At 49.3% G+C, this 15,595-nt stretch overlaps 1 protein-coding gene across 1 annotated transcript in view; it reads right to left on the minus strand.

Moving 5' to 3' along the window:
• LOC119440207 (uncharacterized) overlaps positions 1-15,595 on the minus strand; it is a 78,034-nt gene that overhangs the window by 19,069 nt on the left and 43,370 nt on the right. Inside the window, exon 6 of the mRNA XM_049662810.1 lies at positions 4,882-5,013. Within this exon, the coding sequence (XP_049518767.1) occupies positions 4,882-5,013 (132 nt within the window). The remainder of the gene's footprint in view (positions 1-4,881; positions 5,014-15,595) is intronic.

The following is a 15,595-nucleotide window of genomic DNA, read 5'->3' on the forward strand; positions in this document are numbered from 1 at the left end:
ACCGGATTTCTGCCGTCGCCGTCGCCGTCGTCGTCGCCGTCGCCGTGAGGTTCCCTATAGATAAAATCTTCGCCGCGCGCCGTATGCCTGAGCAGAGGCGTGCGGGGACGCGCGCTGTCACGGAGAGCGAACGCACTCAATCACCCACGCGCAAGCAAGGAAGCGGGAAGCCAGCGCCGGAGGGAGCGCAGGGGGGGGGGGGGGGGGCGCACTTCTACGCTGCCAACAACCGCGCTCGTCGCTCGTCCGCACCGTCTCTTATCTCCACACGGCTCTGACCTTTACGCGCTGTGCATTCGCCGCTCAGTTTCCGTTGAAGCGATAGACCGCACGTACCTTCGCCCGCTACTGCGGTGTATATATGCGCTTGCTGCCAGCGTTTTGACAGTCGTTGTCTGCAGTCATTCAGTGTGATTTATTCATGTTTGTTTGTGCGCGCTCACACCACGCTTGTTCAATCAGTTAGTAATAGTCGGGCCACATTTTCCAACGCACGCTACACATGCAATGCTGCCCGGGTCGGCAGTGCAGCGCTACAGGTGTGTCCCTTCGCACACGCTGCCCACGGGAAGCGCTTCTCATCAACACCACCGTTTCACACGTGCCTTCTCGTGGTCATCGAGTCTCTCTTACTTAATCAGCTCATGTTTACTACAATTCATATTGCTACCAAAGCCGCTCACCTTACTTCGTATGACATTGCTGTGTTGCTATCGCATTCATTGCTTCGCCCTTAGGGCGAAACTGTGACATTTTTTTCTACATCCGGACGCAGCCATCAAAGAGTGAGCCCTTAACATATATTCGCTGTAAAACGTTAACTTAGACGCGCTCGCGGGTGCCAGCCAACGCATTGGGCCGGCGCCCGCACGGTGGCCTTCTCAGCGTGCCATGCGCAGAGCGTGCAGCCGGCCTGGAGAGGATATCGAGGAGGAAAGCATGGGAGTGGAGGAGAGTTGACTGCATGCGCCACGCGTGCGTCTTGAGCCACTGAGCGCGCGCCGCGACCGTTCCGGGGGAAGATGCGGTAGACGCTTCACGCGACTACGTAACGCGACTGTCAGGATTACTTCCTCCGACTTCTGTCGGGAGGCGCCACCCAGACAGAGGCACGTAAGTCGCAAAACCGGGACTCAATGCAGTATTGAACAATTGAAGGTGTATATGGCACTGGCTGATTTCCATTTCGCCATTATGGTATACGTTTTCATTAAAAACTTGAAGGCAGTAACATTAAAAAATAACTCCATTTTGTTTGTTTCCTTGATGACCCTTTCGTCAGATGACCCCTCCGCTTCAGAAGAATTGAGTCAACGTACAGTGCGCTGCAGGCGCTGTGCCATGACGTCGGACGTCTTTCGCTCACGAACATGCCTGGTATCCCGATGGCGCAATTGACGTAGGTAAAGTGAACGAACGTTCACTTTACAAACTCACTACAATTTTTTTAGACTTAGGACTCACTCAGACTTCGACTCATATTAGTGTCTGTCACACATACACTCACTTATACTCCGGTGCCCCAATTGGTACACACTCAAGCTCACTCGGACTCACATTCACGCTTACTGGTTCTTAAGCGCACTCATGCAGGACAAAGATGGTCACACGTTCTCGTACTAATTTTCACTCACCCAGACTCGCATGGGTCGTATTTGAACTAAATTGAACCGCATCGCATACTTATGGTGCTAAACCAAGAATGCAATAGATGTGCAATATGAAATAGACATGACGGGTGCCGTCGTCGAACTCGTCACATGCCTCGCAAACATGTCTCACTGGAAGCGACCAACTATAGGCTAGCTTCCTGTATTAGCTGTTATTTGGAGTCATCTTAAATTAGATATTTTCAATATTACTCGGAGGCGCACGGACTCACAAGTCAGTTTGAACGTCAGTGAGTCAAAGAACGCAGTCATGAGAGGCTGCCAAGGTAATGACAGTCAGTTCAATGCCGGCTTTCAATGCTGACTTCATTTTTTGCATTATATTCATGCACTTCTAACGGTGACTTGCGCTCTAATGATATATATATATATATATATATATATATATATATATATAGAACCTTTATTTGGCTGGAAAATATTTCAAGTATAGCGGTGGTCGGAGCCCCTCAGTCCAGGGCCCCACTGGCCTCTGCCGCCTGCCTGACCTGGCTAATTAAGGACTTTTGTCCTGCCAAGTTGGAACGGGCGAGCTGTGCCTCCCACTGCTCCATTGAGATATTATTAGTGGGCCTATGAGGGTGCTTACTACACTCCCAGGTCACATGTATTAGTGTAGGTATGCCACCGCACCAAGGGCATGTGGCCCTATAGCGGGTGGGATACATGGCATTTAGCTGTTTTAGATGGGGGAATACCCCGGTCTGTATTTTGCGCCAATCGGCGGGCTCTTCCCCGCTAAGTTGTGGGTGAGGCGCCGGGTATTTTCTGCGGACTCCGCGCTGATGAGCAAGGATGTCTTTTACATTTAAATTGATGGGATTTTGTGAGGGATAGTGTGAGGGGTTGGGGTTCGATGAGGACGCCATCGCTCGGTTCGTAGACGCTCGAGCTAAAGCGTTAGCCTGTTCGTTCCCCTGTACCCCCGTATGTCTCGGGCACCAGTGTAGGCGATGGCTGAACGATTTGGGGATTATCGCGAGGCTAGCCGCTGTCACGTGCCCCTTAAGAAACATGCAACATGTCTCCCGGGAGTCAGTGACCACGACCGAGTCCCTTTCCGAACGCTCCGCGTGAGCGAGCGCGATCGCCACTGCTAACATTTCGGCCGAGGTGGGGGAGCCCGCCGTGGTCGACGCGGTAATTTGCTGTTGGCTGATCGCGTTCACGACTGCCAGGGCGTACCTCCTTTGGTAGCGCTGCCCGGTAGCCTCTGCATACGCAGCTGCGTCCGTGTAGTACGTATTGTACCTAGCGTTATTGGAGTACATCGATTGAATATGTTGTGCGGGTGCTTTGTGCGCTGTATTGATAACTTTCTCAATTAAGATGCCGGCGGAAGTATTCCCACTAGAGAGGCTGTCGCATAGCGTAGAAAGACTGTCACCGTTGCTGGATTCTCCCTATAACGTCTCGTGTTGAGATGAAACCAGGGGCGCTATAACGTAAAATGATTACAAAATGTTTTGATTCCAAACTCCTGACATCAAATTTACGTAACTACCGACGCAAGCATCAGGCGGTGACCCACCGCGTTGTTTGAACAACCCAATCAAACACTCTCCTCGTTTATAGGAGGTCACTTTGTTCGCTTTCAAAACCAATAAAATTGTCTACACTCAGCGGTTTTTCTTATCTAATTGTCTGACAAGAGGCGAGGAGCACGCTTTAGTGGAAGAGGGTTTCGATGGGCCGAGCCAGCGCAGTGAAAATAGATAACCGCATGGAGAGGGTGGTGCCGGCTTCTCCGATTCGTCCGCTTCTCCTTACTTAGCTTGCGGTGGCTGGTCGAAAATCGCGGCGGCGTGCAACGGAAGGATAAGAATGCCGTTAAAACGGATCTTCAGCAAGGAATATTTGGCAGAGTGATGTCGTATACGTGTCGAAAGGGCTCGATAACGCTTTACTGCTACTCAAAAAAGTTTATCATGCGCAAAAAAATACATGCTCACCGGCAGGTGCGAGTAGCGAGGGCCTGAGCGATCGGCGGGCAGCCATCTTCTATTCCTTTCGGAACGGGGCACTCTGTGGCTATTTAGAAAACAATTTCTGTTTTGTTCGGCATATTAATGCATTTTTTCGAGTACACGTCACTTTGACGTGGTGAGTCTTCGCGGTTTTGTGAGGTCGTGTGACAGACAGGCGAATTAGGCGTAGCCAGAAAACATTGAACCAATAGCAGAGGGCTAATGGTGAAAAGGCGTCGAATCAGGAATGATTATTTTTCTTTTGTGCGGTTTAATCATGCATAATCAGTGTGTACACCTTATATCAGATGGGCAGCTATCGCGGTTTTCGTGACGTCGCGTGAGAGACAGGCGAAGTTGGGAGTAGCCCGAAAATGATATCACCAATCGTGGAGCCTGATTTCAGAAATTGGAATCAAAACAGTTCGGAATCATTTTACGTTATAGCGCCCCAGCTCTTGCAGAAGCTCACGCAAAGGAAAGTTTCGCATAAGTGAGTCAACTTGGTAGGAAAAAAATTGGCGGCATATCCATCCGTAGGAAATTATCGGTTATGTTAATGCGATTAACAATCTATTCTACGACGGGCCTGTAAGTATTGATGATGTGTTTTATATGTTACGATGACAGTTATCAAGAACGGGCTACCCAGTGACCCAAGTTCGCGGGAAAACGCTTAGACGCGCATGGACCGACAGACAGGAAGCCAGACATATATACGGACATACCGCAAACTGGGTGAAGTTCTTCAAGAATGCTAATCGGATTAATAACACAAGAAAAGCTGGAACACTTCGCGAGCTCGGAGCCTGGAGCGAGCGGCGCGCACACACAACACACCGAGTAGCCCGGATGCGACGTCGAATATTTCCAAATACATTCTTATATTTGGGCTGTTATAGCGCAGGAAAAATTGTTGAAGCCGGACATGTTCAATGTCTGGCTCGTTCACAATACAATGTAGTCCGCCTTAACTGACGAAAAAAAAAAAAATAACTACGCCCTTGCAGATGTCGTCAAAATGTATGACGTCACGGCGAGGCAGCGGCGCCAACCGAATGTTGATTTTACGTGTTTCAGTTTTGTGTCACCAAGCGTGTTCTCACTGTAAGAGTGCGGGCACTTCTTTTTGGTACTGTAGGAGGCAATATATTAACATGGCTAAAACGTTCCCTATGGCGCCCCTTAAAGTGCAATGACGACAGTGGCTGTAATGCCGAGAGATCTGAGGTGGCCGAGCTTACCTTGCAGAAGTGGGCGGCCTCAGCGCAGGCCTTCTTCAGGTCCTCAGCTGCAGGGTGCCAGGCGGGCGGCGGCGATGACGTCAACAGGCCCATGCCAAGGGGGGCCGCGTTGGCCACGCCCAGTCCCATGCTCTGCGGGTGCAGAGCGTCCGCTGCCAGGGTTTGAGGAGGCGAGAGACGCGAGGCGAGCAGCTCACCAAAGCCGCAGATCAATTTCCCATAATGCGCTAGCCTCTACTGACATCCTGTATTCATGCGTCACCAGCGTTAGTTTACCTTAAGTAATGGTGATAGGCTGAAGAGTTACTTTGCGTCAGACCTCAAGTTTACATCAACCAGAGCCAAATTGAGTACAGTACCAAACAGCACAAAATATATTACCAAACAAACTACAGTCAACCACACCACGAGTCGTAATGTTATAACTTGCATAACATAACGCCTGGCATGTAAATCTACCCTTGTAGTGTCCCTGAAAACTTGACCAAAAATGGTTATTGAGACGTGATGAACAGAAGACCAACACATATACGAGTACTCCCGAAGCTGGCACTTCAATGTTGAAATGAGCGCCAGTATACGTTTCGAGATAAGAATGTGAGCCTTGACGAAAGTTACCGTGCTGACCGTGCTTAGTATGTATACGAGGTGATCCACTATTGCTCTGTCTCCAGCTACATTGACTATATGAGACTTGTTCCACATTTCTCAAATCCGGCTGAACGTACAAGTGCAAATATTCGCGGCGACCCGAATGGTAGGCCCCACTCCTGCGAGTGTATTGTTGCTTGTTCCATGCACGAACGTGGAAGGGAACAGACAGAACTGTGACGTCGCTAATGTAGTTGAGCGCTACAGGATAGCTTAAGCACAATTTTGCGCTAATGTAGGGATTATATATAAAGCAGTAGACGTGTCGTGTACGAAGACTGAAATTTCCGAACCGAATCGAATTTTAATATTACAGAAAAACGACACCCACATATCGAATAGAAGATCGAATATGATTATTTCTAAACGGGAAAATAAATTATTTGCGTGGGGTTCTCTTGGTGAAAAAAGAGGCTTACTGACATAATTTACATAGCTCGTTTACAGGCATAGTTAAATGCATGTAATGCCGTTCGCAAATGGATGTCCGATCAACTCAGGAGCTTGTCTTTTTGAGACAACTGCTTTCAGTTAGTTAACCAATGCAACATGGCAATGACAGTAATAAAAAAGAAGGCAACGCCAACGTCTCTAGAGGCACTTAGGGCATTGATTTTGCGGCAGGTTGGTTTGAAAAGAAAACGCGGCAGGTTGTTTGAAAGGGACGAAACTTGGTGTGCCGAATTCCCAAATAAACTGAGAAAAACAACTTCCATACAGCCTGCCTAAAAGAGAAGCATAAATATTGAACGACTGAAGATTATTGAGTATAAGTTGCCGTATGTTTCCTCAGGAACATGTGCTTCTGCGAAGCAATCGCAGCTCCTCTGCAGCAGAATCATTCGGAACACTCCCATCATTCTCTCTGCTTTGAGACTTCGATGAGTGTTTTCATCCTTTCCACATTTAAACAGAATGAAAACGAATATTCAACAAGTTAGAATAGACAATTCTTCAATCGAACACAATTCGAACAACAATAACTAGCGGACTCCTTTTCGAATATTCGGAAATCCGTATACAGTGGTGTTTACAGGTAATTTCGGGAATGAATTGCTTCTCAGGAGTCCCCAATTTTGACGAAGATGGGCTGAAGTTACAATATTACGTCGTCAAATTACTTTGACTTTCGTTATTAAATAAAGTGTAGGTTTTCCTAGAAGAACACAATCACATAAAAAAAATTCGATGCTCATACCAGTTTGGTCTACTTTAAGCCTGACTTAGGGCATTCATGCAGTTGGCCTTACCGAAGACACTGCAAAAACAAAGGAGGCATGGTAACCAAAGTCGACGCAAAAGAAGACATGATTGACGTGCATGGTATATGAATTTATATGTACGGAAATAGGGGGCATTAAATATGGCGCGATGTTGCATAATTGCGCGATGTTTTTTTATTTATTTGTACTATAGCTTTTGTTCCATTGTCAGACCTTACAAATTGTTTCTGACCCTCTATTTCTTTTGGTCATGCCAATGTTCTTCATTTGCTTTTGTTTACACGCATGTATACGTGGACGTTGTCTGCTTTCGCCTCGGCGTTGTTTGGCACGCCTTTATTCTTTTCTGACCAAGAGGCCAGTTGGGCGGATGCCGAAGATTGTGCAATCTATGGCGCATTGTAGTTTATTCTCGGCTATATTGTTGCTGATTACGATCGTGCCAATAATTTGACCTTCTTTACGACTAATTATCGTTTCTTGTCTCGTCGAAACCTACATTTTGATGCTTTTCTGGACAGAGAGGCCAGATAGATAGCCAGATCCCTACGTACGCCAAACTCGTGTGAAGGGGCCAAAGAAGAGATTATCTTCAAAAGCGCATTCAGAATACCTCTTTATTAGCGCTTCTTTAGCTAGGTTACAGGTTACCCCATTATAACGTTTTGTATTGAACGCGTAAGGAATTTTTTTTTATTTGGCCCCTGCATAATGATTTTCCATCGATTTGTAGCCCAACTTAACCACCCAGCACATAGACTTCGCATGTCGGTGCGAGGAGAAATTGTAGTGCAACGAGAATTCCTGTCATATATATATATATATATATATATATATATATATATATATACGTATCGAGTCTTCGACAGGCGTCGAGGGCTCGACTATGTCGCCTAGAGATGCAAGTACCCGAAAAAACAAAGCAAGAACGAAATATTTCGGATAAAAACTTTTTCTTTGTGTGTGTGTGTTCTTTCGCACGTAAAGACTGGCCAATATTTCCACTTTCCAAAGATAACCACGGAAACTGTAAACATACCTTGTGACCCCACTGCACAAGAAGTCCACAGTGAAACATGTGATATTAACCGAGAGTATGTAATACGCTAGTTTTTTTTTTCTATTACGCGTTTGTGTTTCGAAACATTTACACTACCTTCGCAAACACTTATGGTGTAATACACGTTCACAGCGACAGATTCGCTCAAGCCCAGGAGCGTCTGCTTACCTTCAGAAAGATCGCACTAACGAGATACCCGGCGTGCTTACGCACTGCCGGCTCCCTCCGTAACCCCAACCCAAGCATCCCACTGGAGCCGACTCTAGAGCCGTACTGTACTCTACCCTATTGTCCTTCATGCCCGATACCCCGATCAGTTCCTGTCCTCATGTGAGCTCTGCGGGAAACCGGGAGACTTTGTGCACGTCGCCCTCACATGACCTACGATCCCGCACCCTCAATCACCAACCACCGCGGAGTCATACTGGGAGACTCTCTTGGCCAGCTCCACTGCTACAGACCAGCGCCGGATCATCGCCGATGCCCTGAAGCGGACAACCCTCCAAGGGCTCTTCTTTGCTCTATAAGCGCGGCCCCCTAGGAGATGCCTCATGCTATGTAAGAGCGGTTTGACCCCCTCTGCATTTATTTGGCAATAAATGTTTTCGCCACTACCGCCAAGATTTTCTTTCTAGCCAAGCGAATAAAAGATATTGACAGTGTGTGTTTTTATATACAACAATATGAAACCAGCAGATAATGAAGCCACATAACGCAAAAAGGAAGTTAACTGTAGTTTTTCAATGACGTGTAGAATTTCGGCTGCGACGGAGAGAACGACGTCACTGACGGTATGCCAGCAGTCCGCCGTTGTAGCTTGCGTTCGATGTCTCAAGTTTGCTCGGTGGCGTGGTTAGCAGCATTCGCCCGCTATTGCCACTTGCAATTTTTAACACGAAAGTGTTTTATGCCGGGGTCCACCAAGACTTCACTGACGTATTTCCGTCACGGAAATGCGTCATAGAACATAATACAAAGAAAGAAACCAGAAGAAAAAGTTATACAAACATGCAAAATTTGGAAATCGAGCCCACGACCTCTCGGTCCGCGACGATAGATCGCCGAGCGTTTAACCCATTGCGCCACAAACGCATTTGCAGAGAGCTACACAGACGCGCCTTATATATCTAACACTCCTCCGTGTACCCGCGCTCTTGCTCGGGGCGGTGCCGCCGCCTACGAGCAGAAAAGAGAAGTACTGCATTATGACACTAACGCGCACCGACAGTGAACGCTTCGGTGGTCTCAGCACTACGACGCCTCGATGCCAGCATTCGAAGGGACGCTGGCATCAAGAAGCACTACCAACGCCACCTAGGTGGCGTTCACCGTACTCAGCACAGCGGAGCGTGGCCTCCGCAATTAGCTCTGAAAATGTTTCTGAAGTTGATCGCGGAGGCTGCAATTACGACGCGCTGTACGCGCTGATTTGACTCGGTGACGATTCAGTTACGTGCTTTGTCTTGCGCGTTGTATTAGTGTGTCAGTTACGTGCTTCGTCTTTCGCGTTGTGCTAGCGTGTGCAGCGTAGTGCAGCTTCCATATGCACGACGATTGCTCATGGTCATGGACGTTGGTAGTCGTGATGGAGGAGACGTGCCACCAGGCGTCAGCGTGGGTGCATCAACGCCTAAGGGCGCTTTAGCCACAAAACACCAATAGACATTATATATCAATGTGCAATAAACATTACACTACTTCTGTGAAGACACGTTTCACTTTCGTGTTCTATACCGATTCCTATATAAGAGGGATCAACCACATTTTTGAAATTAAATTGCTTCAAAATTACTTCTGTCCGTCACGTAAGACAATGAATGGCTCTTACCCCCTTAAGCAATGGCTCACACCTCCGTAAACGCGGCCTCCCCATTACGACGACAGATGAGAATTCTACGCTGGAATGATGAGCGGCGACGGAGCTAGCTGTGGAAGAAGACGACGACGACGAACTCGGGAGCAGTGGCACGAGCGCGTACCGAGCATGAGCACGAGCGCAACACCCGAGGGGCGCCAACGAGCCAGCTGCGGATGAAGACGACGCTCGAGCCAATGCTGATGATGATAGCTTTCTGTGGACAGGCGACGCTCAGAAGTTTTTCGGTTCGCCAAGCCATATAAAGCTTCGCTTTAAAACATGCCAAGGTATAGGCAATACTATTTGATTTGAAAGCAAGGAAATGTAACCTCCTATAAATGACGGGAGCGTATCAGGGGGCTGTTCTAACAACGTTGCGGGTCAACGCCAAAGTTTGCGTCGGCAATAACGTAAATTTGCCGTGAGTAGATTGGAATAGAATCCGAGTGGAATATTTGTGCGTTTTACAGGCCCTAGTGTGACGCACTCGCAAGACTCTTTAGAAATATTAGCCTGCATTTCTGTCTCACGTTGCGGCGCTAGTGTCTGAAGTTACAAGTGCGAGTGGCAGCTCCAGAAAATAGGCTTACTTTGTCATCACGCTCTTGGTATACCTTCCACGGCGGCAAGCTTATGTACCCTTTCACAACGCTGCCACGAGACTATACGCACATTCATGCACGCATGCACGACGAGGCTATACATCGCAAGGCCTATGCAAGGCTGGTACATTGCAAGGCTATACAGTGCAAGGCTGGTACAAGGCTGGTACATTGCATTATTTATCCCCGACATGAAAGAAAAGGCCAGTGAAATATCGCCGCTACAGTTTCTCTGCGCATGGCGATAAACATATTATGATGACAAGGGCTACAGGGCGGGATAAATAGAAGCCTGGCGTATAAAAGGAACGCTCCCAAAGGTAACTTTGGGAAGACTCGGAAACGCATAAAACGAACTTTATTAAACAAGAACTGGATCCCTGAAAACGCATTCACTCCAACATTGTTTGAATGTTTCACGTAAATGTCTTCCTCCAATATTTTCCGTGTGCTTCTTTATATGACTGGAAGTAGGTAATAAATAAAAAAAAGATTGCATCCCCCTTTGCCTGCCAAGCTCGTTGAGAAGCTTCTAGGACACAAAATCACGTAGGATATTAATTCCCGTCGTTTCTCGCCTTTACTACTCTTAAGCGGGCTAAGCTTCTCTAATAATAATATGAATGCTCCTTCTCTACTAAAAATTTTTTTGTACTCACCCGCCGCAGTAGTCCAGTGGTTGTGGCGTTGCACAGCTTAGCTCGCAGTCGCGGATTCAGTCCCGACCATAGTAGCCGCATTGCAATCAGGCGGAATGCGAAAACGCTCTTGCACCGTTTATTAGGTACACGTGAAACAACCGGAGGTGGTCAAAAATAATTAGACGCCCCTGACTACGGTGTGCTTCATCATAATTTTGGCACGGGAAACCCTACAATTTTTTTTCAAACTTGCATTGCCTCACAAAGAAGAAGGTGATCTCGATCAGGGGCCGAATCACCGCATCTCCATGACGAATTAGCGCAAGCTGCTTTTGCAAGTTATCCTTTTCCTGGGCGCTCTGCTCTGCACTGCTGGGTTCGTGTCTGCCGGATTCTGGATTTCAGTTTGCGCTGCTGCGCACGAGATCGCGGGATCGAATCCCGGCCACGGCGGCCGCATTTCGATGGAGGCGAAATGCAAAAACGCCCGTGTATTTGCGTTGTAGTGCACGTTAAAGTACCCCAGGTGGTCAAAATTAATCTGGAGCCCTTCCACTACGGCGTGCCTCATAATCAGAACTGGTTTTGGCTCGTAAAACCCCAGAAAGAAGAAGTTTGCGCCCTGGCCCAATCCTGAGCCACCAGTACAGACATTGGACGAAGCCATCTGCTTCTCGGAGGCTTCGGGCACGACACCGCATCTGCGATGACGAATTCACGCAACCTGCTTTTGCAGGTTAGTTGCCTCCCTGGTTCGTTGTGTGTGATGGATGGATGGATGGATGGATGTAAAACTTTATTTAAAGTCCAGAGGTACACGACTCAGCGCGCAGCGGGCCGCTCCCACGTTGGGACAGTCAGGCCATGCCCGACCGCTGCATCGTGGGCCCTCTGGACAGCGCATAGTTGCGCCCCGGCATCGGGGCTGTTGATAGCGGCGAGCCATTTGTCCTCATTTATTTCTTCCGTGCCTCGTAACGAGGGGCAACGCCAGAGCATATGGTCTAAGCTAGCGAAGTCATTGCAGTGCCTGCAAGAACTACCAGCATAAGTGTCGGGATAAAGCTTGTGTAATAAAGATACGAGCCTGTTTGCAATAATCTGAGGGTCAATGCCTGCGCTCTATTTAATTTCTTGTGAGGAAGGGGAAAGTCTTTCCTTTCGAGATAAAAGTGCTGCGTAATTTCATTATATGTTGTCGGTTGATCTCTGTTCTCCACCACTGCGGGCCGGCCGGGGAGTTCTCCATGGTCGCGGAAAGGGAGACTTCGCGCCTTGGAGTGGGCCAGCTCGTTGAGGTTTGTGGGGCCTCCCATGAATATGGATCCCATGTGAGCGGGGAACCACGTGAGAGTGTGGGTGGCGATGCTTTTGCCGTCGAGGATGCGACAGGCTTCCTTATACACGGCGCCAACGCTGAAGGCGCGGATGGCTGCTCTCGAGTCGCTGAAGATGTTGGCATGTTTCTCGTCCAGGAGGGCCAAGGCAATGGCCACTTGCTCGGCCGCACTGACGACGTGCTTCGTACCGAAGCTGCGTTAACGGTCGAACCCCTGTGGTTGACTGACACTACTGTGAAATTTTTGCTGCTAGCCATATTGGGCCGCGTCGAACGAAGCAGCTGCCGCCAGGGAGTTCTGTCGCCCGGCCTAGGAGCGCCACGGCCCTGGTCCTTCCTTCTTTCCACATTGCGCTGGGAATGCATATTGCGCGGGGCGGGGGATATGAGGATGTGGTCTTTCTGCTCTTTCGGAAGGCCCTAGCAGGAGTCTTAGACCTTAGCCAGGGGGACGCCCATCTCTGTTAGGAGTCGTCTGCCCGCCGTGGTGCCGGAGAGTCTGAGAATCTGTGCCCTTTCTTGTGCTTCTGCAATTTCTTCCAGTGTATTATGAATACCTAACTGCAGAAGTCGGTCGGTGCGTGTGTAGTTTGGTAGTCGAGCGCGCTCTGGATCCCCCTCCTTATCATGGCATTTAGCTTGTCTCGTTGGGCCCTCTTCCAGACGTGCATGGCCGCTACGTACGCATAACAAGAAAGCGCGGACTAGCCTTATCAGATTCTCTTCACTCAGGCCTCTCCTTCTGTTAGCTACCCACTTGATTAGACCGATGACGCTATCCGTCTTCTTTGCTAGTTTGTGAATGGTGATGCTATTTGTGCCCGCTCCTTCGAGTGTCATTCCCAAAATTCTAATGAACGCGACTTTGGGAATCGGATCTCCGCACTTGATGTAGTGTTTAATGTCGATTTCGGTGGGGGGTTTCCAGTTCTGTGGCTTGCGGCCCTTTCTAGTTGGGCTGTAGAGAAGGAGTTCCGATTTCTTTGGGGAGCACCAGAGTCCCGTGTCCGTTAGAAAGCGCTCTGTACTGTCGACAGCTTCCTGGAGAGTGGCTTCGACGTGTCCGTCACTGCCTCCCGCGCACCAGACAGTGATGTCGTCCGCGTAGATCGTGTGAACGATGCCCTGGATCTTGCCTAGGTATCTCGAGAGGTCGACCATTGCGATGTTGAAGGGGAACGGTGAGATGACTGACCCCTGGGGGGTGCCTCTTCCGCTCAGCTCCATTTTCTCTGATTCCCAATCTCCAGCCTTGAGGATGGCGCATCGTTTGCTCAAGAAAGACTTGACGAAGGCATGGAAGGAGGAGCCCAGGTCGAGTTTGGAGATGGCGTTGAGAACGAACTCGTGACGGATGTTATCAAAGGCCTTCTCCAGGTCCAAACCAAGGATGGGTGTCGTGTACCGAGTGCAGCGTTCCAGGATTTGGATCTTGATAAGCTTCATGGCGTCCTGGGTGGAGAGGCCTGGCCTGAAACCTATTATGTTGTGAGGGAAAAGGTCGTTGGTCTCGATATACTCGGCAATTCTGTTATGGATGGCGTTTTCGGCCACGTTCCATACAAATGACGTCAGTGAGATAGGGCGGAGGTTGTCCAAGCTCGGCGGTTTACCGGACTTTGGGATGAGTATGACCTTCGCCACTTTCCATTGCTGCGGTACAATTCCCTCCTCCCAAATGCGATTTATCTCATCTGTGAGAAACTCGACCGATTAGTCCTTTAGGTTTCTGAGAGCCTTGTTGTTAATGTGATCCGGGCCGGGTGCCGACCTACCATTGAGGTCGTGTTGGGCGCGGCGGATTTCACTGACTTGGAAAGGCTCGTCCAGCGCGGAGTTCGGCTTCCCTTTGTATACTGGGTATGCCGCCTCATCGGCCACAGTTTTGAGTGGCAGGTACTTCTTAGCTAGCGTCTCCAGCACTTCTTCTTCCGAAGACGACTTGTTGGCTTCATGGAGCGCTTCAGCGAGGACACTTCTCTGGTTTGATGTGGTGCCGGAGTCGTCGAGCAAGTGTTTCAGAAGATTCTACTTCCCTCCCGTGCGCATCTGCCCGTCGATTGTATTGCAAATTTCGTCCCATTGCTGCCTAGACAGGGCTTGGCAGTGCTCGTCTATCTGTTTTTTGATCTCGGCTATCTTTTTCCTGAGCTTGCGATTCGAGCGTTGGCTTTTCCACCTCTCGAGGATTGATTGCTTGGCCTCGAGTAGGTGTGCTAGCCTGCTATCCATTTTGTCTGTCTGCAGATACGTTTCTATAATTTTGGTGGTGGAGCAGACATCTTGCAGAATTAGGTCAGACCACTGGACGAGGCTCTCGGGCTTTTCTCCACGGGCGGCGCGGGCCTTGCGAACCTCACGGAATTTGTCCCAGTCAGGGACCGAGAAGGCCTTTTTTCTTTTCTGCTCCTCTTGTAGGCTGGTGGCCGTGATGTAATGATCGCTACCGAGGTCTATAAGCAGATTCGACCACGCAGCTGGATGGATGGATGAAAAACTTTATTAGGGTCCTTTAGGGCGCGCTCTAGCGCGCAGCGGGCCGCTCCCACGTCGGGACAGAGAGGCCGAGCATCTCCGCCGCGTCGCGGGCCCGTTGGACAGCCCATAACTGTTCTTCGAGGTTGGGGCTGCGTAGAACCGCATCCCTACGTGAAGAAGTGTTGCTTTCATCGCCGCGTAACGCGGGACACCGCCAGAGCATGTGAGGTAAGCTCGCTAAGTCATTGCATAGTGCATATGCATTTGTTGTCTCAATTTCGGGGTACATTTTGCGAAGAAGTAGGGGGTTTGGGTATGCCCCCGTCTGTAGAAGCCTTAGTGTTAAAGCCTGAGGTCTATTGAGTTTACAATGTGGGAGGGGGTAGATCCTTCGAGCCAAGTAAAAGTGCTTAGTAATTTCGTTGTACGAGGAAGGAGAGTCCCGATTGTCAGTACCCCCAACGTCACGCTGCCGGGTACTCGTAGCTACGCGGTTGATAATCCCTCACGCAGCATTGTGTGCCGACTCATTGAGGTTGGGCGTGGCACCCTGGAGCTGTGCCATGTGGGCTGGAAACCAGATCACTATGTGGCTTGATCTGCTTGCTACCTAGTATCCCTAGGGCCAGCTCGGATATGGTTCCTTTGGCAAATGCCCGAACGGCTGACCTCGAGTCACTGTAGAATGATGTCCTCTTGTCATCCAATAAGGCCATCGCTATTGCAGCCTGTTCTGTGATCTCAGAGGACGTCGTCCGAATCGAGATTGCGTTCGTTACTTGACTTTCATGGTCTACGCTAACCGCAGCGGAGCCTGTCCTCGTGCGTACGTTTCGTGCTGCGGTCTACTGAAACTTGTTTT

This window comes from Dermacentor silvarum, chromosome 2 (genome assembly GCF_013339745.2).
Source record: "Dermacentor silvarum isolate Dsil-2018 chromosome 2, BIME_Dsil_1.4, whole genome shotgun sequence".
In the NCBI taxonomy this organism is placed as follows: domain Eukaryota; kingdom Metazoa; phylum Arthropoda; class Arachnida; order Ixodida; family Ixodidae; genus Dermacentor; species Dermacentor silvarum.